This window comes from Netta rufina, assembly GCF_964035555.1.
Source record: "Netta rufina genome assembly, chromosome: 4".
Taxonomy (NCBI): domain Eukaryota; kingdom Metazoa; phylum Chordata; class Aves; order Anseriformes; family Anatidae; genus Netta; species Netta rufina.
In genome coordinates this window covers 65,255,003-65,279,430 of record NC_140127.1, presented here as the reverse complement: position 1 = coordinate 65,279,430, position 24,428 = coordinate 65,255,003, and the positions used below count along the sequence as shown (strand labels likewise).

General features: G+C 41.3%; 1 protein-coding gene across 2 annotated transcripts in view; it reads right to left on the bottom strand.

The window, feature by feature from the left end:
- TBC1D14 (TBC1 domain family member 14) overlaps nt 1-24,428 on the bottom strand; it is a 64,616-nt gene that overhangs the window by 27,710 nt on the left and 12,478 nt on the right. Inside the window, exons 3-4 of one of the 2 annotated variants that reach the window (XM_084285885.1) lie at nt 15,904-16,024; nt 275-393 (exon numbers count right to left, since the gene is read on the bottom strand). In XM_084285885.1, coding sequence (XP_084142011.1) covers nt 275-393; nt 15,904-16,024 — 240 coding nt within the window. Of the gene's footprint in view, nt 1-274; nt 394-4,025; nt 4,098-15,903; nt 16,025-24,428 lie in introns of those variants that run through there. The other variant, XM_084285886.1, reaches the window with a different exon arrangement.

The window sequence follows — 24,428 nt, the reverse complement described above, 5'->3', positions numbered from 1 at the left end:
ACTCATGTTCGGAAGCTAGAATTACTCAAAACTAAAGCTCTGCTCTCCTAATTATCATCTTCCACTAAATGGCACAGCTTTTACTACAAAATAACACTACTTTTGTTTGAATAATTTTCCTCATAATTACTCCACTTGCACATACACTAGCCTGAAAAAAAATGTTTTTAAAATTAAAATCACTTGTGTGAATTAAAGTGATCAAATACAGTAAGAAAAGCTTTGCTAGCCTCATTTTAAAGGGACCCTCACTGAGGTGCTTCCCAAAACTTACGCTGGTCTGTCCTCTAAAATAAGTGCTGTAGTGGAGAGTGGTTCAAAATCAAGATTCTTCCTCACATTCTGCTTAGGAGAGAGTGGTCTGTGAGCTCGACCAGTTTTTTCTTCATATTCCTATAGAAGCAAAAGAGGAGACAAGTTACAAGAGTGGAGGACACCACAGTGAGGCACAGGAGATTTTACACAGGGTCTGTAAGAGTCATCAAGATATTGCTTTCAAATTTCTGCCCAACTGCAGTCCCTTTTAAGCTTTTCAGCTAGCATCACCTCAGAACTAAAAACAATGGTAAAATTTAAGTGCAGGAATGAGTTTCCATGTTTTCTTTCATTACTTCTACTCATACAAGCATCTCACATTCCTCTGGCTGGAAGCCTGCACTAATAAAATACTACTAAGTATGAGCTTTTGAAATAGCACGAACCATCTGAGGTATAAAATAAGACCTATCTAAAATATTTTTATTTACATGGTTTTGAAATTGAAGCCAAAACTGCCGGAGTTTTAAAGTCTCATTGTAAGATTTCTCCTACCCACGCTATTTTCAGATGCAAAAGGTCGGTGACAGCAAAAAAGGGTTAAAATTATGGTCAAAAAGAGCCCTCTTATAATGCCCTGAAGTATGACAACCCTAAATCATAACAGAGCATAACACTAACTTGTGTTTATAATACAGACACTGGCACACCACAGCAAGTCCAGCAAAGAGGCACCCTGATGCTAGGACAACACCTGAATTGAAGCTGAAGGAACTGGTCTTGTGCAGCCTTCAGAGTTTCTGCCTGGAAATCCCTTCTTCACAGGGATTTCCAGGCAGAAACAGCAGGGTGGTAAAGATGTTACAAGGTCTCTGAGGTGTTTGGATTTACAACATGAAGACAACTGCTACAAGTTCCCAGAAATGAGGTAGAACCTCCAACCTAGAAGGCATTCAAGATTCAGGTGGATGAGGGCCCTGGGGTCCTGATCTAAGCAGGCTCTGGTCTGAGAGGGGCCTCAGACCTCCAAGAGGTCCCTCCACCCTGAATCAATGTCACTGCAATCAACATTTGAGGACTAGGGGAACACATACCATACAATTTTTTCCTGCAAACACCGTTTTGGAAGAAAATGCAGAAAACCCACGATCTAATGGAATGAAACAACCTTTACACAGCTCCCTTCTATCCCAAAGTGTGAAACACTACAGCAAGCACTAAGTACAGGAACAAAGATGGCCAAAGAGTCCTACAGAAAAATAAAATGTGTATCATAGATACTTTAAACTTTATCATTAGTTCTGTCACTTCCAAAAAATGCCTGCTTTGCTGTACAGCTTGTTTATACCATATTACATAAAAAAGAAAACACATGCACAATACTCTGAAAACTCAGCACTGCAACTGAGCACTATGCACAGTGTCCCGAACACGGTCTCTTCCTCCCCTTTTTCCTGTTAGCGCAAACAGTTCCTCAAACAGTACTGATTTCTTTGTCAACCTAGCCTACCAAAGATGTAAAAAATAATTTAAAAAAATCTTTGGGCAAAAGATCCAACCCGCTAACAAAAACCAGAACAGCCTGGATTACTCAAACCAAAACAGGATGCCTACCACTAACATAAAGGCCTTCTCCTCCTTAAAGGACACACAAAAAACACACACATGAACACAGAGCCACTCAAGTTATTCCATGGTAATGCCGCCCCATTCAATTCCTGATCTAGCTAGTTCTGAGGGATTCAAAGGAGCAGTTGTGTGAAGCTCCTGGGACACAGAAACACTTTTCCCTTGTTTGCTACCAGGGTTCTGTCCCAGCAATCAATCCCGTGATGCCTGCATTGCTGTGACGGGAAACACTGTCATGAATTTGGAATGCCTCGCTCGTTAATACCAGGTAATGCATGACATCAGCTTGAAAACCAGGAAAAGAACCAAGAAAAATGTATTTAAACTACCGAATAGCGCTTAGCTTTGACCATTAAAGGGAGAGAGCTCATACTGATGAAGCTATTAAAAAATCTATTGAGAAAATAAGCGAAGAGATATAGCAGAAAAGGTTTTGTGACAGCATATTCCGAACGCTAAGGCACTGTCCCTGCTTTAATAGCTCCTTGAAGGCAGCTGATGGTGACCAGCTCATGAGTGTACCCTCATTACGTGCCTCTGCTGCCCCACGAACCACAGAGCACATCCACTGCACTTAGGGCAATGAAGCAAATGCCTATTTTTCTCCTAGTTTCTATTAGGATGTAGCTATTTTTCACGAATTAACCTAGTCAAATATTAACCTACATTACTGCTTCCCGACACGAGGTGAACCTTGTTCTCAAATCTAATGGTTTTACTCCTTTGAGACGCTACTAGTGACAGAAAAACCAGCTGACATCCACAAGAAACTGCAACTACGCAGAAATCATCCCATATTGATCACCACAGAGCATCACAGAGCTTGACATTAAAGCGCAAGCACCCAACGCTTATTACAGAAGTTCCACAAAAGCTGCTTGATTTTTGCTTAAGAAAATTATTTTCAGGGTCCTATTTCGCTGAAAGCCAACTACAGAGCAGAACTGCTTTTGGAAGGTGCAAAAAAACTGCAATGGGGATTTCATTTCATTCAGTAGAATTTGGAAATCTCATTCGCCTAGGCACAAACTTTTCCAGCCCAGCACTACGAATATCATCCCTTCAGGAATTTCTTGACCAAAGAATGTTTTATTTTAGAATATTTCAGAGCATGGGCGGCCAGTTACAACAGTGAGGTATTAGTGCAGTTATTCAGAGCTCTTAAAGTAGCAGAAGCCAATCCCACGTTTCAGCAAGCATTCACTGATGCGCTTTACTCAGCATCACCCTACAGCAAAGCAGCCAGACCGGCACACAAAATGGGAGTGGCACTTCGATCAGATTAGCCATATGAGTCCTTTGTAGTATTTTCAGTAGTAGCTAAACGTAATAAAAATGTCCTTTGGTGACAGATCGGTGACAAGGCTGTGTATGAATTAGGAAGGGGAAAAAAAAAAAGAAAAGACTCAGAGGGAACAAAAGCACTTCAAAATGATCTTATTTCGGTAGGAAGGGAATGCCAATTTGAGCATCGCATTGTGTGCTACAGCTCTGAAAGGGACTGAAGCCTCCCCAAACTCGCAAGTATCTGCTGATGGAGCACACAGAACTATTTGCACGGCTCAGCATACCGCAATGGGCACACAATAGCTCATTTGAAGCTTTTTGTCTTTAAACCAGACTCGAATCCCCTACGATGATAAATAACACAGCAGATATTTACATCCTAAACTACAGCTAGGGCTCGCTTACCTACATTAACTTCAGGCTCCCTTCAGGAAGCAGCGCTCACACCTCCGATGCGGAGCACATCCTTACCTCCGGGCTCACCGGGGCTTGCCTGCCAGGCCTGCTCCTCCCCAGCCGGGCTCCGGGGGCTCTCCCGGCGGGCAGAAGCCCCGCTACGAGCACAAACCCAGCGACCGCCCCCGCGGCTCGGCCCCGAGCAGCCGGGACGTCGGCCCCGCCATTTCGCTGCCCGCCGCGGGTCCCCGGGCGGCCCCCGCCGGGCCGCGCTGGGCCTGTTCGGCCGCGGGTCCCCCCGGTTCCGTGGCCGCCTTTTGGCCGCGGGGCAGGGGGCGAGCGGGGAAGCCGAGGCCGGAGGGGCGCAGCCCGGCTCCGGGGCTCGCCGCCTCCACCAGGCGGTTCCCCGGCGCCGGCAGCCGCGCGTTGCCCGACCGCAGCCCCCCGGCCCCGCTCACCATGAAAGCCGCCCTCCTTCACCGGCAGCGCCGCCGCAGCCCCATGCCCGGGGAGCTCGGCGGGCCCTGGCTCCCCGCCGCGGCGCCGCCCGGGCCCGCACGGCCCCGTGGGCCGCCCCGCTCCGCCCCGAGCCCCGGCGCTTCGCTCCGCCTCGCCCGGCCAGGCCTGCGGCGCGGGGACGGGGAGAAGCCTCGTCCTCTAATTCATTAGGGTGTTATTCAGCAGGAATGATGCCCTAATGCTGCCCCAGGAACGCCCCGCCCGAGCGAGGAACCTCGGCTTCGTTCCTGCCCCAGGCATTTGCGTCAGTGCCACAAGGGTGGCGGAGCACCAAGCACCACAGCCCCAATCCTCATGCTTTTTGTCCCAAGCTAGCTCGTCACCCCTATCAGAAGGCATTTGTGTAAAGTTAAAACTATTAAACGAGAAACAACTTCAGACCGTGAGAAGTACCGTAACGTACTACCAACACTATTCCTGTGGTAAATCCTTCTCTTCGCACATGCTGAAAATGGATCAATACCACACATCTCCTAGACCAAGGGAAGAGCCATCTGTCAGTCCACAAACAGGAGCTCCAACAGCTCTGCTTCCAAAAAAAAAAATTAAAATAAAATAAAATAAAAAATATATATAGGGAGAAAGTGAAGCCTGGTGAGATTGGAAGGCACTTCTGTATGGTGGAAAACAAAGTACACCGTAACTCCAATCAGTTACCACAGATGACACTGATGTTCGGGAGCAGTCTTTATTTTTAGGGTGCCACCATTAAAAGAGTCCCTGAGGCTACTCAGACAACTTATGCACAAGCTTTAATTACATGTGTTTTCCACTGGAATTTCTGCCTCTTTCAGTTGACATGATAGGAACCAGACCAGGATTGCACAAGCAAACAGAAAATTGTTTTTTCCTGGCTTTCAAGTCTGATTGGTACCAAAATACCACTTCAGCGCTCCCCATCTGTTGCTTCACAGCTTTCTACTGCAGGTCCATCTGCAATCTCTTGCCTGTTACTTACAGCGTGGTTTACCAGATCGATCTAAGATGGTACACGCACAGCACATAACTGCCCTCCCTGCCCTTCTGGCCTCTCTCACCATCTCTTTGTGTCACTGTAGGCAGATGTGTGACTGCACACTAAATTAACTTAGGGAAATTACACTGCTAAAAACTCATCTTTTGCTGGATTAGTTTGGCTACTCTGGTAAATTCTGGGTCTTTGTTGCTGCGGGGCAACGTGACTGTGCGTACTGGCACAAACAGAAACCTTGTCCAGGAAGAGGAGCGAGCAACAGGACCTCTTTCAGAAGATCAGCTGAAAGTAGCAGATCATGAAACCTGCGACAATCTTGGGGCCGGAAACTAAGATTAGATTCTTGACATGATACTAAACCATAAAACGTCTATTTTAATGGAGGCCCCTATGTAGGTAATACAACTCCAGGAATCAAAGGGATCTTAAGGACACCAACACCTCAGGCAAAGATCTGATTGAGAATATCCTTCAGAATTCAAGAGAAGGAATACAGATTGTTGAGATCAAGGAATTATTTGAAAGTTTAATATTTAAAGGATATAATATATATATAATATGTTATATAATTATATATATATATATATATATATATATATATAATCTCAGAGATTATTATATAACTCCAAAAGAGTACAGAACTGGTTTGAAATGCAATCAGTTTATTAGATTTTACCAAAGTGATCTGGCAAGTTGAACAATTCATTAATGGTTCAAGCGCCATCAGGTCTACTTGCTTTACCTATCTGTACACATTTTTAATTCTCTTAAGTTATAGAAAGAATACCGGAGCAGAAGATAACAATATGATGGAGCTTAACTGAAAAAGCATTGATTTTCTACCAGGGTATCCTTCTCATCTTCAGTACCACAGTATTTTCCTCTTCTATACTTAACACATTAGGAATGCTTAAGTGAAGTAAGGGTAAGAGACTACAGCCAGTTTACATGAGGAGACACTCACACTACCTATTTTTAGGCATCATTTTAAGTGCTCTGAAATTACCCCCTTATCCCCTGGAAAAGCTTCTCTCTACTTACTACAGATGATAGGGAATTTGGGCTTGCAGCTTTAGTCCCACAAAAATCACACTGAAGTAAAATGAATGAAGTAACGCACACATCTTCCAACAGGTTAACAGTAAAGAGAGTTTCACTCTACTAGAAGCTATGTGCCCCACACTGCAGTCCCATGCTCCATCCACTGGACCACTTCTACAATTTTTATGTATATGTATTTTTATAGTATCATATTTTGAGCAACAGACGCGTTGGGTTAAAGAACATTTAAGTCTAGACAGGCCAATTTAGGTCTTCCAAGAAAGAATAACAGTTCACTGTTTTGGAGTCTGTCACCTCTAATCATGCAACACGCTATACGTATCAGATGGTTTTCACCCTCAGGGTTCACATTTCATTTGTGCTAAATGTGAATAAGTACTTTTTTGATCATACAGAGTCACATGCCTTGTAATAAAAAATGGGGAAGGAATCTAGAACAGTTACCTATATGTGAAGGACTATCTAGAAGAGACAAAGCATACTGACAAACCATGTGGTTTAACAACAGCTCCTTGTTGTCAAATGTGGTATCTGTAATCAGATTGTGAGGCACACTCTTACAAGCGACTCCTATGAGTCACAGTAACCAAAAAACCCCTAGTACTTAGAACATCGAAAAGGATGTAATTCAATTTGCATATACAAACGTGCACAGTTTCCCTGCATACTGATACCATCTGATACCCTACAGTACTAAACAAGTGGAAACATCTCCTAGAAGGTCTTCCAGCAGTGCAAGCATCTGATAAATGCTTGAGCAAGAGCACACAAGCTAAGTGTTTTTGGGTTAGTTTTTTTTTCCCTGGATGAACAGCTGCCAAAATAAAACCCTACCAACATCTTTTTAGTATATCCCTTAAATTTCACTTCTAGGGATTGGGATTACACTGAATATGGAATTTATGTAAAACCATAATTTTACATAAACTGTATCTGCTCACTAATCTCTCCAGCTCAATTTTCTGTATAGCCTCAGCACCATGCCCTTGCCAGTCATCCGTCAGCAACTTTTTCCTCTGACATTTCACATTAGTGCTGATGTGCTGGTGTTGCAGAAGAAAATTTATCTTTCCTATCTCGTTTCAAATTACACGCTCTTCAGAGTGACTATTTAGGAACTATCTGAACAAAACAGGGAAAAAAAAAAGAGGTATTCTTCAACCTGTGTCATTGTTATGCTGACAATTCTGAAATGGCCAAAGCACCAGGTTAACTCTAGAATGCAGGAAAGGAGACAGAGGAGCATGACATTTTTCAAGTTCTTTAATATGGCCTCAAATACTTGCAGTTTTCAAGGCAGCATAAAAGTGACCCAAGAATGCAATCTACTTCGTGATGCACAGCAACTCACATTGCTATGCTGTTCTAATATCCACATCAGCATGCAATTACTATTTATCCTCACAGCCAGCTGTCTATGCAGCTGAGTATGTGCAGGTCCTAGTTCAGTGTATGACTTTAGTATATACACCAAATTAGTGTGAAAAATGGCACTTCACTTTATACTTTTAACCATACTCCGCCCCCTGCCCCTCTTTTCAAATCCTCTCACTAATTTCTATTCTGCTTCCTCATCAGGATTTGTGCATCTCTAAAGGGATCTCTGATCTTTTTGAGTTTTATACTTGCCTGTCCTTAAGAAAGGGCAGAAAAGGAAGGCACTAAAGCCACTTCAGGTGGTTTTTGTACATCCTTGCTATCTAATCCCTGAAACTACCCTGGAAGCAGTTCCTGGTGCCAATTTCTTACATGCTTAATAAAAACTTCTTTTGCACTCACATTGATTGCATGCTTCATAATATCTTTCATCATCCATTTGGATTGGAAGACTACTACACCTTCTTCATTTAACTCTACAGAAAATATTAACATGTAAATTTTCCTCTTTGTTGTTTGTTTATAACTTAAGGTTTAGTTTTGATGAGAAGAGATTTTTAAGAGTATACCCCTAGTATAAATAAGGTACATGAAGGAAGGCAACATACTTTCTAACCTATCTTAAATCATTGGCTATTTGCAGTCTTCAGTATTCATGACTATTTCCACTGAACCTTGTCATGCTAAAGAGAGCTTCACAATACAGAAAAAAAAAAAAAAATCTGATGTGGAAGTTACTAAGAGGTACAAAATACATGTAAAGGAACCACATAGAAAAAAATAGAATCAGATAGATAAAAATAAAATTAGGTAAGTGTCCTCAGAGAGAGAGGGGGAATAAGAATGTAAAATTTGAGGAAATATTCTCCCAACCTTCCTTCAGAAAGACAATTAAGGAAAAAGTACTTTTTTGTTGTTTTGTTTTTAAATCCTGACGTGTACCTTCCAGGTTTCCAGTAACATCCATACAGTATCTCCATTCACTTTGCACAGCCAGAGAACATCAGCTTTATTTGTTTTTGCTAGTGAGCATGGAAAGACTTAAACTTTTCAAAACCTTCATCTCTCCCCACCCCCATTCTTTAATTTTAGATGAAGCTTTAAGTGTGTAAATGGGAACAGAAACAAAGAAAGCCTTTGGATTAGGTTTCTTGGGAGCTTGCTTCTGTTTAACAGAGAAAAAACATATTGAAGTCTACTAAAGCTTTCCCAATTAATTTTACATTTTAGCAATGCAAGTTCCAGTCTCCTGTTAGGACAGACAGTTTTCCCACAATATTGAGAGGCTAACACACCTGCTTTTAAGGATTTATCTCCAACTTTGCTTCACAGTCATGTCTTGCCAAATGCATCTCTGATGCAATGTTCAAAAACGTGCCAGTATTTCCAGGCTCTTCCTTTACATAACTCTGCTTTTGTTCCAGGGTTACTATGCTGAAAAAAACCTTAGTGGTTACATGTGTTTAAGCTCTATCAGACTCACAGATGCCAGCTACATGTTGGATTCTTATTTAGTAACAAAGGAGAATGAACTTCCACCTATGTAACAGACTTTCTGGAAGGTACGAAGAGCTACGTACTTCGTCTTCAAAACGCAGACATTTTTCCACGAAATGCTTCTTATATTTAAAAATAATCTTGTGCCATGTGAATTTATTCCATCTACTGCTAAGCATCAATTTGGGCTACAAAATAACTGTTTCAATTAAGACAGACACATTTTATGATCTCACAGGCCAATTTAAAGCTTACTATATTTCCCTTAAAACTCAACGCTAGAGTTAAAATAGACCTTTTGGTAGAGACTAGCAGTGGGCATTTCCACTGCAATAACCAACAAAGCTTGTATTTCTATCTATTTAGTATCTTTATTCCAATATCTATCCTCACAGACCATGTTACACTTATTTAGGATCTCTCAAGCTTCCTGGGCTTTTGACCAATACAGTTTCTAAGGAACTCTAAATACTGATAAAACTAAAACAAAGGTTTTAAAACTGCAAAGGGAAAAAAAATAAAAACTCACTTCCTTTCAAAAAACACTTTGGACCTTGTCATAACTGTTCAACTGTTTCTCAAGGCCTATTATTTTCTATTAGCCTCATGATCTTAACAATTTTTCTGTCCTTTCACGTTTCCACAACATAAGGGAGGAGGTTCCAGGAGCATCAAAAGCAGCACTTTGGCAGCTAGACTGTTTGCTAGATTATGATGCTAGGGTAGGTCATGTTACATTCTTTTATTATTAAAATACTCTGGAACAATCATTCTTCTGTAGGATTAAATTACCCTTTCATTTACTATGGATGGAAGCTATTACTCTGTTTAATATTAGATTTGTTTGAGGCAGGTAATTTTCAAGTCAGGACAAGAGCAACAACACGCTCTGTATACAGCAACATGGCCAAGGGCTCCCTTTACTTATTTTTATTTAATTCCACAAAAACTAGATTCCCTTTACATATGATTACAATACAAACAATGTTTTGAACTAGATGAGAAAGAAAAACATAAAATAGCACTGCGTTAAAGACAGCATGCAAGTTTTGGGGTATAATCCTTTAGCAGGAAAATTAGGGTTACACCTTTATTTCTAGAGACTGCAACAAGAGGAGCATAGGTTAGTTTCAGACTAACAAGGAGAGCTATGCCTTCTTCCAATACAATTGCATTTGTTTCCTTGTCTAAAAAAAAAAAAAAAAAAAAAAAAAAAAAAAAAAAAAAAAAAAAACAAGGAACTCAGTCACATCGTGACAGATCTAAATCCTGCCTTTCTGACAGCTGACAAGTAGGAACGAGCCCAGAGGAGGAGAGCACAGGAAGTGACTCACTCACACTCCCGGACTTCTACCATGGAACAGGAAAAAATGCAGTAGACAGTTTGTAGAAAAGAGCACTTTAAAGTGTGAATCAGGTCTAAATGCAAGCCCTGCACCACTAGCAGCTGTAGGCATCAGTCCCAGTGATTTCTCCAGTGATCCCTTCCCAGACAAACTCAGTGTGAGCCGAAGGCAATGCTCTATCCAAAGCTGTGATCTAGCTCCTGCAGGAATCAGCAGCCAGCTTGAGCCAACCACTTCCTGTTCAAAAGGCCTCAAACAAACCATCTGAGCACAGGGAAAAGAAGTTAAGATAAACATTCAGAAAAGTTCAGTATTTTTAGACAACTGTCACCCATCAGCAGAGGGCAAGAGGAAGCTGGGCACGTGATGGCACTGCACGCATCTGGAAAGCTCCTGCACGAGAGCTGCACAAGAACCCACACATATCACGAGTCAGTGCTCTCTGCACACTTCTCTGGTGGGTTTGTTTGTTTTGTTTCTTTCTTTCTTTTGTTTTGTCTGGATAAAGCATGCTACTCTCAGCAGGAGCTCTGGCTGGCTCAAGAATAGGTTGCAGTAATTCCTTTCAGTAATTCCTGCTAGGTGCCATTGCTCTGCAACTCTTTTCCACCTAATAAATTAAAGCCAAAAAAATGATTCAGGAAAGTTAAGATCAGTTTAAAAAAAAAAAAAAAAAGCAAAACAAAATCGACTTAAATGACACCTGACCCAAATCAGTTTATAAGAGATTTTTGTCCAGTACTGTTACAAGCTTAACTATTGGTCCAATCAACACATATATATAATCACCTACACAGCAAGCACTGTATTTAGCTGTTTCACCAGATTATTTTCACTTTATCATATACTGCATAGTGAGCCTCTTAAGTACAACTGATTTTGATTGACAGGAATATTGATCCCACTTAGAGTCACAATCTAATTAAAGGCAAACACAGCTGGTAAATCATGTCAATTTGCTCTCTTTTAGTACATCACTCTTAAAAGAAAGTTGTTGTGTCCCCAGTTGGGAAATTTCATTACTGGTACCAAAAAAGACCTATTCCCCACCCCCACAAGGAAAAAAAAAAAGTGACCAAAACAACAAAAAAAAACACATTTTGGTAGGAGGCGGTGGAAATGTGCCGACACCAACCTGTACGATAGGAATGATGTGATCATCATGGCTGAAGAACCCGACTCAAATGACTTTGTTGGAGCAGGAAGGGCAAAACAAATGAAGTGTGCTGAAAGGCCTGGCTGTAAAGCTCTTATGCTGCCGCTGTACCTACAGCACAGCTGCAATCTCCTCTTCAAGCTTTGCACAGACAAACTTGTTATCCGCACATTTATATCCATGAACCACTGTAGTTTTCCACTGTGTCTAAGGCAGGCACAGTTTTCATCATCGGTGGTGTCACAGCAAGAGTCACTCCCCAGTATTCATTTATTTGAATCCTTACACATATGGGAGGAAAAAAAGCCTCCCCTCCCCATGAAAAGAAGTACTATAGCTTTCAGAACAGAAACTCTTGTAAGTTTGGAAAGATGATGATCCCTAGGTTAATATCTATAGCTACTTTTTAATGTTAAGGAACTACCATTAGAAATCCGAATACAGAACACTTATGGGCATCAAGTGAGTTCAAGAAATATTTATAGCTGCATTTGTGAGTGAAGATTGTTAACTGAAAGGCCTCACATGTTGTTATGTGCTGGATTTAAGTGGTATTGGTACTCAAAGAAAATGCCGAAATTCCATTGAGCTCTTAGGGGAATTGATATGGTTAAAGTTAAATTGAACTGTTTCCATTGATGCACCCAGCACATTTGAAAGGGGGAAAAAGGTTACACACTGATTCAAAAATGGGTTTTGAGACAAAGGATGAGACACAACAGAGATAAATAATTTAATTCAGGCTCCTCCTTGGGCAAGACAACTGCAATGCATCTTAGGATACAGCTACAATGGGGCTGACTCCTCTGTGTGCATTAGTCTTAATAGGCAAGGTTTTGAGTGACCAGCTGAAGACTGATCACAAGAGGAGACAAGGATACTTAAAGAAGATGCAATCTTTCCTTATGTCAAGTTTTTTAAAAGAGTTTGAGAGTGAACCATCTTGAGAAATGAAAAAAAAAAAAAGTTGCAAACACAGGGTGTTTACATCTGCTTTATGCACCAACCCTGAGAAGTGCTCCTTTCGAGCAATGGCCACAAAGCCAAGGTCAGCCTTACGGTCCGTATAGCTGGGAAGATGATTTGCCTTCGGTTACTGCTCTCAGTGAAGTACTGTCATCTGACTTCCCGGGCCTTTTGACGCATCTCTTATAAATGCAACTGGCTTAACCAGTTCTGCTCGGGCAGGATTCCTGAAGCTAATTGATACAAAAAATTAATCATGCAAGCCTCCACTGTAAATGCATTTACAGCTTCTCAGATGCTACTACTTGTTCAGACAGTTTTTAAGCTTTAAAACATTTACCTGGGTAAAAAACGTAGAACGCTTCTCAGTGAGAATGCAAAGGAAGCCAGCCTTAGCCTACCACCAGAAAGGTTCTGTACCCAAACAGTAACATTCGTGTTTGTTGTCTGCAGTCAAAAGTAGGGCAAACACCAACATTGCTGGACTGATTTTCATTCTCCTATCATCAAAACGGAGAGTGATCCTGTGCCTTACATGCACTAGTTGAACAAGCGAGTGCTGTTAGAGGAGTTTTTATAGGACTGAAGAAAAGCTTTGTGTGCTCAAAACCTGTCTGACCGTTCTCTTGGTCACAGAGAAAGAATGTTACTTCTTAGAAGTGGTTCATAGCTCAGCCATAGGCGTACAGCCTCCTGTAGTTGTAGGATAACAACATCCAACTTGGGAACTGCAAGTTTGAGGGTCTGGAGTTGTCACCAATTATTTTGCAAATAGAAGGCAATGAGACCTGGTAATTCTATCAACAATGTTTAAGTGCTTCATGGAAATCCTTGCAAGTTTCTTTCACTCCCAGGTGAGATTATGGGGAAAATATCAGGAAAAAAATGTACGAGTGTTTTTAGAGCTTGCTCCCTTCATGTGTAAGTTCAAAAAATGTACACATAAATGGACCATGCTATTTTTCAGAAGATTACCTTTGCAGTTAACTTCAGTCATCTCACTCTGGGAGAAAAAAAAAAATCACATTTCATCCATATAGTAAAGGTATGAAAGGATGGAACCACAACCATAGCAGCGAAGTCACAGGGCTCTGACCAGCTGACCTGGCACAAAGGGTTTCTTTGATGCCTGTCCAGAAGCAGAAGAAGCTGACTTGAGAAACTGCTGCTCGATGACTCAGTCACCTTGGGTCCTGTGCACAAAGAGCTTCATACCAAGCAAGTGTGATCAGATTGATTTCCCTAGATACGTTACATTTGAGGACCGGTAACTGTACATTGATAGCTAGTTACTACTACAGTCAGGCAATTTTGTGGCATCTTAAATAATCAAAGGACTTTCAATAGTTTAGGGTTACATACAACTTGAGGGTTTGGTTTTTTGTTTTGAGATGGGAAAATCACAGTGAAGAATGAAGAACATATCACTTTTCCTTTATGTTGCCTTTCAGAATTCCCTTAGACCAAGATTTTGCTAATAGGAACTCTAGTCAATAGCCTCCATAGCTGCACAGATTGAGCCCCAAATCTGTGGGTTAACAAGTATTTCACCACCTAGACAGTAACATCACTGAGCAAACAACATGCAGGAAGACTCATATGAGTCTTCAAGTAAAGATGAAAAAGTAAAAATTAATATTTACTTTTTTTTCCTTAAACAAATCAGTAAGTCAAGTCGGAGCGGCCAAAGAACAGAAGGCTTTTACTCAATAAACGAGTATTTCAAGTACCCTGTTAATGTCCAACAGAGGTGAGAACTGGAACAGGAAGGAGAAAAAGGCACATGGCACCCTTCCCAAACTTGAGGACACCTCAGTGTTAGAGTACTGCAGTTACTGTCGGAGTACAGCTCTTATAGGTGTCATCAAAAACCTCTGGTGAATGCTCTGGAACTGCTAATTGCATCAGGACAGTCTGTAGACAAGGTCAGAATGGTTGATCACAGTGAAACCTTCAAAAACATGCTATTGTTTCACTTCAACTAAAAGCCTAAACACAGCTAACAACAGTCACATGAGACTTCCAGATTTCCAGAGCACTTCATCCTAAATTAAGCAGCACAGTCATTGAAATAAGCACTCTCTTTTCATACACAGCAGCTGGTTTTGAAGTTCTAGCTACACGGTCTCTGTGTAAACCTCCTCATTGCCTCAGTGGTCTGAACAAGTGAGAACAGGAAGCTTCCAATACCTATGAAATAAAAAAAAAAAAAAAAAAAAAAAAAACACCCAAGCACATACAATATTAACCTACATGCACTCTGAAAATCCCAGATGAAGCAAGAAAGATAAAAGGAGGTTATTTTCTTCTTACAGAAGGAGCAGCTCATGAACTATGGGCCACACTGCTGGATTTCATCAGATCCTTCCCCACAGGGAAGGCAGGTTGGTTGATTTTCTATGTGCCTGCATTATCTGCAGTCAAACCAATCCTCTTATGCGTTGTTATATTTTCAAAAACATTACTGTAGCTTAAAAGGAATATGCCAAGAAGGAGAAAAGGGCTTTCACTATTTTTCATTCGCTAAGGATGACCTGAAAAGATTATTATTTTTTTAATCTCTCGACTCCACCCACATCTGTCTAAAATTAGACAAAAGATTGATCTAAAAACTTACTGCTGGCAAACACAAGCTTCACGTACACATACAAATCAATGCTACAACTAGTTAAGCAGCAACGAAGATAACAAAAAAAATGAATTTTTGGGGGTTTCTGAAGCTTTTAAAGACTTCTCTCTCCAAGGAATCACTTCAATAAACAATTTCAATACACGTGTTCTTCTGAACTATACTGTGCTAGGAAAGAAAGTTTTATTCCACTCATTTCTCCTGAACTGCAGCATTTTAAGTCAGTAACTGGGTTTTCAGTAAAGCCCATACATACAAAGTTTCAACTGTAAATAGCAAACACTCCAGAAAGCAATGGGTGAAACTAGCATTCCAACGGGACTTTTCTGGCACTCAACCACAATGACACTACCCTGAGTTCATGAATTTTAATTAGATTTTAAGCACAAATAAGCCAAGGCTTATCAACAAAACACAATTTCTCTCCAAACACCGTGTTATATATAGACAGGTGTATGACACAAAGGCTACAAACCAGTGAAAACTTGAACAAGGTAAGGAAAACCAAAAGATATTCAAAATACCTACCAAGTTTGATTATAATCTTCACATGAAATGTTTTATACCAAAATAGCATGATTTACACGGGGTAATGAATTTTTAAACTATGCAGAACATATTCTCTTGAATGGCACTCTGTGTTACCATGGAAATTTTTAAAAAATCTAACAAAATCCATCTTTTATATTGTCAGATTACTATAAATTAGGTGCAACTCCTTGAGCAAACAGGCTTCACAGTCATACACACACCATGAACTTAGCTGGATTCTACATTCACTGCTAATCCTAACATAGAGTGAAACAAATACCTTTTGCATTTTTTTGGGATCTTTCTGTGAGGTTTCTCTGATGGGTACTTTTCCAAACAACTTCCATCCCACATCATTTTGTTTTTCAAGTCTTGCACTTTGCTTTCTGGTAAACAAATTCCTACAAAAAAAAAAAAAAAAAAAAAGTTTGATTAAGAAAAAGGTTTGATTAATTACAACAAACAGAAGGACATATGATTTGCCAACCTCATTTATCCCAACCACACAAGCTCCTCTTGTGTTAGTGGTGGCAGGGAATGATTCTTATCCCCAAGGGATACATTATAAAGCATTGCCACCATATGGCAACCGACTTGGTTAAATAAGAATTTTTAGTAGATAAATAAGTTTATTTGTAACTTTCTGAAAGCAGTCTTCTTGTTTAGCCTCCCTCTACATCATTCAACCTCAGTGTTTTAAAGTAAGACTAAGCAGCTAAATCTCTTGCTGTGTAAACATTCTCTACCCACCTGTTACAACAGATTATTACCCAAAAATCACAAAAAAGGTTGCAAACATAGCAGCCTGTTACTGTATTTGATCTGCTCTTATAAAAGACTGCTCACATTGTTTTTCCTGAATAAAATTAAAAGCAGCTATCAAAACACATTAATTCTGAAGTCTCTCTGAAATGTCTGAGAGCTCTTCTGCACCGTACGTACCGTCTTAAAGCCAGACAGCACGAACTGCTGACGCAAATGAGCAAAGGGAAATTGGCTAGGTTTTAGATGAAACAAAACGAGAAGCCACTGCAAGTTAACTTGTTTTTATTAAGGCTGTTAGTTCTTAAATCACAAAGCGATGTCGATGTGCCAAACTGGTGTCTCCTCACTGTGGCTATATTCTTCCAAAACAGGGCAGCTGGTGGGGAGCAGCCCTCCTGGCTCCCCCAGGAGCACAGCAGGCACTGCACACCCACGGGGTTATTAAAAGCATTCCCTTTTGTCCCACCAGCTAGTCCAGTGAATATTCAGTGATGTCCAGGCTAGTTAAGTTTAGTACCAGAAGGTGTGGGAGGTTTTTTTTCCCCCGGACAATCTGTGTAGGCTTTCATTCCTCCATTTAAACAGAAAATAAAACTATTCTGATGAGACAAAAGCTTTCTTTTTTTTTCCCCATCCGCACGCAGCTACAGCACCTTCCTAGCACAGATGCTTCCAGTCTAGCACTGTTGTTTCTCCTCGCTTCCAATTACCACCTTGATGCCCAATGGGCTGACCCCTGCGAGTACAGATTGTTTCTTATTCATAAAGTGTGGCAGTTTGGGAAATAAAACTGTATTGAACATCATGTTGTAAATGGGCTGAACACAAGTCTGCAATAGGAAAGATACAGACACAAAAAGTTATTTTTCTTGGCCACCTTGGATCAGCTAACATGAACAGTATCATAAATACCCCACCAGATATAATGTAGTTGGGAATACAGGAGAAATGTTTAATAGGAGGAAAGCAATCGAGGCACAAGCATCAAGAGTGTACTGGAATGTATTTTATAAAGCTGGTAGGGTGCGCTGCCATCCTTCAGTACGCCTGTATTTACACAAGTTATCACGTGCTTCAATATCACAAGGGTACGGTTACCTTGAAACCCACAGCAGGAACAGATTATCATATTAAAAGATAAGACCAAGGTGTTTAGGTACAGAAATCACACAATGCAGTAACAGCTGATGTCAAAGCTAAGGAGTAAGAGTAACTACACTTCTACAAACCCAATGTATCTTCCCCCACCCTGTGACATAAAATAAAATCAGATAAAGATGTAGGGGAAACAGGAAGGGAAACACAAACCTACTGACATCCCACCCTCTTTTTTTTTTTTTTTTTTCCCCAAAGCAAGAAATCATAATTCTGTGGGGTAAATTACTGGATCAACACCAAAGATTTGCTTTGTCTCCACAACTCACTCACTCCAATACAGTTATGAAGCTCTCCAGTTCATTGCTGAAGTTCTAATGCTACTTAAGGATTTATAAGCTAATTAAAGCGTTAATCAGCAAATTCAGCTACACTGCTACTGCTACAAGTGTCAGTGCTGGGAAAAAGAGACTGGCATAACAACAGCTTGAAAGAAAGCTCTCTCCTCATCCCACCCCAAGTTCATATGTGACAGCCTGAGATGATGACCTTACAGGATCGTTTGAGACAGCTGCCACAGAAATAAAGTGTAAGAAGAGACAGATACAAGGTTGTGCATATTTTTTGTTTCTTTTAACTTCAAATGAAGAAATTTCAAGCAAGTTCTAAAATATATCTGAAATTTAAAAGGTTTTGAAGGAAAACATGACAAATAACATCACCAAAACCACTGCAGGCAAGAAATGATAGGCAACACAAGACAGGTTGGTTGCTCTTGCTGAGAGGTTGTCACTACTTACAAAGCAAACAAACTAAATGCAGGACTACAACCCTACAACCCATCTGCAGAGAGAACTCGAACTTCCAGCACCGGGCACAGCTGAGAGCCACACCTGTGTGCCAGCTCTGTGCACATTTAAATGCCCTTTTGCAAGGAAAAGGCTTTCAGCACAGCTCATTAGAAGTGCAAAAAGAAGACAATTAGAAGACTAGGAGGCAACTTTCTTTCCCTATCTACTCACACTAGAGGTTTCTAGCAAATGTCTATGCAGGCACCAATCCTCCCATTCTCCTTTGAAGGATTTTAAGAAGGGCAGCAAGCCACAATACAATACCCTCAGCTGGAAGTGCTGCTCTAAGCCTGAGTTGATCTCACATCCTTGCTTTGAATCAATTCATTAATACAATCTCTCTTCCCTTTAGAGGGAGCATCTTACTAAGTAATCTCTTCTCCTGCTTATCTAGCAGATGGCACGGTGCTTGTTCAGCTCACTGTTCCCTCTGTCTGCATGATTTCCAGGGCACCAGGCATCTCCTCCTCTCTTTGCACCATCAGTGATTTCCAGTTGTTGTTTTAATTTTTAAAAATTGAAATTAAAGGACCGTGCACGGTCAACAGACATTCCCCACTCTGAACAGAGCAACTCACACTTTACTCCACCTTTTTGTCTTTTCCTTCTGTCTGCCTACACCTAAGTCCTGATGTTTTGCTGGTGTCCATGCTCTTCATGCACTCTCCACACGCTCCAAGCAGCACCCAAACTTCCAAAAAACAGAGCATTATCAGGAGCAGCAAACTGTCCCAATCAGATGTAGAACTGTAACCTACAACCCGTTCTTCTTTTGACGGAGCACACCCAGCATTGGTAAACCCTGATCTGTCCCAAACAAGAACAAGGTAAAGGTAAGCCACAATGCGTCTGAGCTGGGGTGAGAGGAGCAGAAGGGATGCTGCCCCGTTTGCAGATCATTTTAGAAGACTTAGAGAAAAAAGAAATAATGTAAAATGTTCTTTAGTCCAGTGTATGCAGAACACCACCATAAGCAGTGGTTTTATCACGACCCTGAGTGCAAGGAAGGGATTTTTGCCATACATATTGGCACAAATATTTCACAGCAAAAACTTTCATTTGTCTGCTACTGTAACACAAAAAGGATTTTTTTTCCTCCTGTGCTTAGCTTCCTAAGATTTTGAAGTCCCAAGCAGCCTCAACCCTGAACAAATATAACTCACCAAAAACTTCAGCTCCAAAGGTAATATGTGTAATGAGATTCTAGCTAATGGAAAATGCAGATTGACAAAGTCACAAAAATGCTTTATTAGTAAAAATAGAAACCCCATTTTCACTCCAAAGAAAAAAAAAAAAAAATCAGAAATCCCAGTGTTCTTACATCTCAAAAACTAATTGCAATTGTTCTAAGACACAAATTACTTAGCTATCTTAAATGTACAAAGGGTTGACATGCCTGGAAAGAATATCACATGCTGATGATTATCTCAGCCTCGCTGTCTTCTTCACAACCACTAGAGCACCCCGTCCTGATTTACAGCTGGGACATTAACAGGAATATCTGACAGGATGCATCACATCTGCCGCATGGTTAGCGTGGAGCCATGGGTTTCATTTGCATTCCCATTCAACGTGTGAACTATTTTACACTAAGTGTCTGCAGCTGCTTACTTTAGGAAAGCCAAGCACAGGTCACGTTTCAAATACAAAATTACTTTTGCACCATTCCCTTAAAAGCACCATTTGGCACCAAATAAGTGTTTAACCTTGTTTTAATTGAGCTCTGCTGAGATGACGGGAGATTTTAATTCTAACTTCTGAGTAAGTGTTTATATACCTACAAGGAGCATCCTGTGATACAAGAGAGACAGAAAATTCTTCCCTGTGACCAGACTGCACCGCTGCTGTGTACTGACTGACCTGCCCAGCTGCTTCTTTCATGGGGAAGGGTGGAAGGCGATACTTATAGCTGCGTTCAGCAGTGTCACAAAAACCTTACTTTTGAGTAAAACCTGAGAACCACTTCACTTGGGTTCTATAAGCACCGTTGAAATAAAGTTACTTAATGGCCTATTAAGGCTTTTTAAAGTTTATGTTTCTAAACATCACTACCAAAGCACAAAGTTTATCTATTTCTGTCCAATTCTTTCTAAAAAGACAGGAGGTCTGCAAGGTCTGCACATATACCTGCCAGCAGCTACTGCCTCACGAAGAGTCCATAGCACTGTTTCACAAGCCTTCAGGTCTTCCATTTTCTCCGTTTCAGCCGTGGTTCGTCCCTCTCAAAGTCAGAAGTAACTTACATGTATATCAAGTCTCCTCCCAAAAATTCATCCCTCCCCACCTCTCCCCCTGAATTTATCCACCAAGAGGAGCACAGACAGTGCTGTCATGGTTTGTGCTCCTGATCTGGTCCAGATCTCAGACTCTGCTGTAAGCCTCCTCCATGAAGTCCTCTCTAGCCAGGCAAACTCTGCACTGGGCCCCCTGAAATACCTCTGAGGTTCAGTGCTGCCAGAGTCAAGGAACTGTTGGATGTGGTGCTTAGGGAAATGGTTCAGTGGGTGATACTGGTGGGAGGGGGATGGCTGGACCCAATGACCTTGGAGGTATTTTCCAACCTTAGTGATTCTCTGATCACTGAAACAACAGGAGAAAGGGCTGGGCTCCCGCACGGCAGCAGTCAGAGGGCAGCCAGCAAGGTGGGCACAGAAACCCACTGCCACCTGCCAGGCACACACACAGGTGTTTTCCCCAGATCTCCAAGACACACCAGTTGCCTGAAATAAAAGGGTAGAGGAACTTAGGGCTTAGGAGTTTCCTGATTAGAGTATTTGGGGTCTCCAGGAAATCTAGCATTGATCATTTTTAACTGTTTTGCTGGTGATATTTTCACATGGCTCCTCAGACAAACTTTTAAAGACCACACTAGGTGAAGCACTGGCACACAGCACAGAACGATAGGAGCAAAAGGAAAGGAAGATGGCATGTGCTGCTCCGTGGCAGATTTCTTGAACACTGACCTAGGACAGCAGTTACTTTTGCATGTATACTTGTGTTTTAATGGGTTGCTTACTCTTAATAAGACTGATGCTGCAAAGAAACCAGCCTGAGAATCACCTAGAGGCAGACACTGTCCCAACCCACGCACACCCCGATGCTATTTATTACCAGCTTTTACCCAAAATGATTGTAATAGCAAGTAACTTCTTGTTATGAGTGTTAAAAAAGCATACAGCATTTCCTGCTCTCACAAAACATGCTCGCATTCAGATGTCAATTAGTCTTCCCATTAAGAAGGTTATTTTCAGAAGACAAAGCAATTAGAGTAGCCATGTGAATGAACAACTGGAAGAACTTACCAGCCTCTCCAGGAGAGCAGATGAGAGATAAGGGCAGTGAAGACAGTTCAGAAGGTTCAGACTTTGTAGGACAAAATTATCTTCAAAAACAATTTCAAATCAGTATCGGGCTTGCACGGATTCTTAAGAGGCAGGAAAGAAACAGAGGCAAACCAGAGTTCCTTCAGCTTATTTTGGAGGAAGATCCTGAAATTTCCTGATAACTTGAGCCCCTCGGTCTATGCAAAGGCAGTCAAACCGGAGCGCGTAACGGGCTTTCTAAAGAGCTGGGCAGTAAGGAGATACAGGTCCTGAGAGCTAGGTAAACCCACATGTTGAGCACATAAGCACAGTGTAAAAAGAGATGTCTCCAGAGAGGTTATTCCGCAAGGCATCCAGAAACCTACATTGAAACAGGGCATTTTAAGTAATGCACAGCACCTATGAAGCAAAAAGTATATTAACAGAAATTTTAACTATTTGTTGCAGAGTGAGGAAAAGTGCTCAGCCATCTTTCCAGGCACGGCACAAACTCAATTAATGCTGTTTGGGAAACACTCACACCATTACGGAATTCAGGCAATAGGATTAATATTTGTTTTCTTCTCATCTCTCAGTAAACTTTTGTATTCTTGCACTTATATCCTACGTAATTCACCCTCAATTAATTGGAGAAAAAAAGATTCTCACCTCTAGAAGTTCGCATTCTAGCCACTTCAATAGCTTCCAGAGGCAGAGAAAATAAAAAAACTACTCTGAAAAATCAGCAACACATTGTAATCACAATTTTGGTTACCTGGTCAGCAAGGAACAAGACTCTTACACACATAGCTCATGACGATTAGGGAACTGAAGGACAGGAGAAAAAGATCTTATAAAGAAACTACTCAAAAGGCCCTAAGTGACCCTAAATCTATTTTCTTAGGAGCATGTATGTCAACAGCTGGTACCCATGACCAGGTAACACTGGTTTCTGGAAATACTTCACTCGAGGCAGTCACTGTTGGCTCTCACATTCAACCTTCCCCACCACAGATCGCCTCTCCATCATGGTAGGTTTTGCAAACCTGAACTATTCAAAAAATAAAGCATCATCCCAAAATATCCCAGTATTTTGGCTACAGCAAAGAATCTCTGACAAGTTAAAAGTCAGGCCTTGTGTAAGATTCCAAAATCACATAAAAAAAGCCAGATTTGAAGAAATTTACCTCAGAGATACCAAAGGTCAAGGTGAAGGAAGAACAATGCTTGGTTTATGGATAAAACCAACCCAACAGAAGTAGAGCCAAGCAGTCTAGAAGTAGGCCTCCCTGACAAATGTTTTTATAAATCCCTATCAAGTTTTATAAATGAAATTTTCCAACCATCAACCCTCTAGCACACTTGGTCTGTTCTGTAAGAACCAAGAATAACAGCACTTCACCTTTCATAAGGCAACAGATACCTGCAGGTCTGAAAAAAAAATTGAGGGAGACACTAATACAATTCAAGTTTGCACTACAGGAGAGCTGAAAGCTTGCAACGGGGTAATTTGGAAATCTCTCATTAGATTTCCAGGGGAAAAAGAAAAAGCAGGGTTTAAACTATTTATCTAGAGGACTACAATGCCCTACGTTTATCTTTTTATCTTAGAGGGTACCCTCAGTTCAGAAGAACACACAGCAGAGCTGCCCGTACTCAAGCGTCGAAGACAAGAAAAGATAGGTGAGGCCAATCCTGAGTGTTTAGCAGTAAAGACCGGCTGGAGCAAACCAAGAACTATTTTGCACGTGGATGATGTGCAGCTCTGGTTTACCAGGCAAATTCTGGGGACTTTTCAGAAACAGGAGCTCCTGCAAGTTGGGACTGCCATACAGAAGCAACATTTGGGTCCAAGTTCAAACCATTCGATTCAATCAACTCTGCATAATGGTTCTTTTCTAGTTGGCAAAATTCCCAGGTATTCCAGTGTTATCAGAACAACCCAAACTTCTATTCCCTGAGACTGAAAGCAGATTGCATCACTGAGCTGAAGTACTATTAGCACACAAATCAAAACCTGAGTGAATGCATGAAATGCCACCCTGAGCAAGAACTGAACCTGAGTCAGCAGTAAGACCTCTCAGCAGCAAAGACTGAGCACAGACCAGGTTCTGCTAGCAGATCAAGAAGAAAAATGATTTAAAAGCTCTGCTTGTTATTCGCATCCAGTTTGGGGGCCTGGACTAAAATACAGATCAATATCTGGAGAAAGTCTAGCAGATGACCACTTTGGTGGCTGAGTGATGAAGGCTACAGGGATGCTGAGAGGTTCAGCCTGGATGACCCTTCTCTGAGATGCACACAGGCAACGTAGCAAGACACTGCAAGGTCAACTCCATCTGGATAAAAGGAAGGAAAAAGCACCGCTGTAGTGGCTAAATCCTGGCCCACATATTCCAACAGGCTGTGGTAACTTGAGGGTTGAATGTACTCAGAGCTGACAGGACAAGGCTCTGAGCAGCACGAGCTGCTGCAGAAGTCAGCCCTGTGCTGAGCAGGAGGTTACACCAGAGGGCTCCAGAAGTCCCTTCGGACCTAAACTGCTCTGTGATTGTTTTGGAAATGCTACAGCTCAGGAAGGGAAGTCTGAGCACTATGTAAATACACTGTCTTACCTCACAGTTGGTACCAGGTCTTGCATTTATCCTGCCAGCTGTCAGGGCAAGGTGTGAATTACAATTTATCTACTGTATTTTTTAAATAGTATTCTTACAGCATGGCTTGAAAACTTTTGAGGTACTTTCCTTAATAACAATGGAAAGATGCTTAGTACAGATACCTCCATAAAGCAT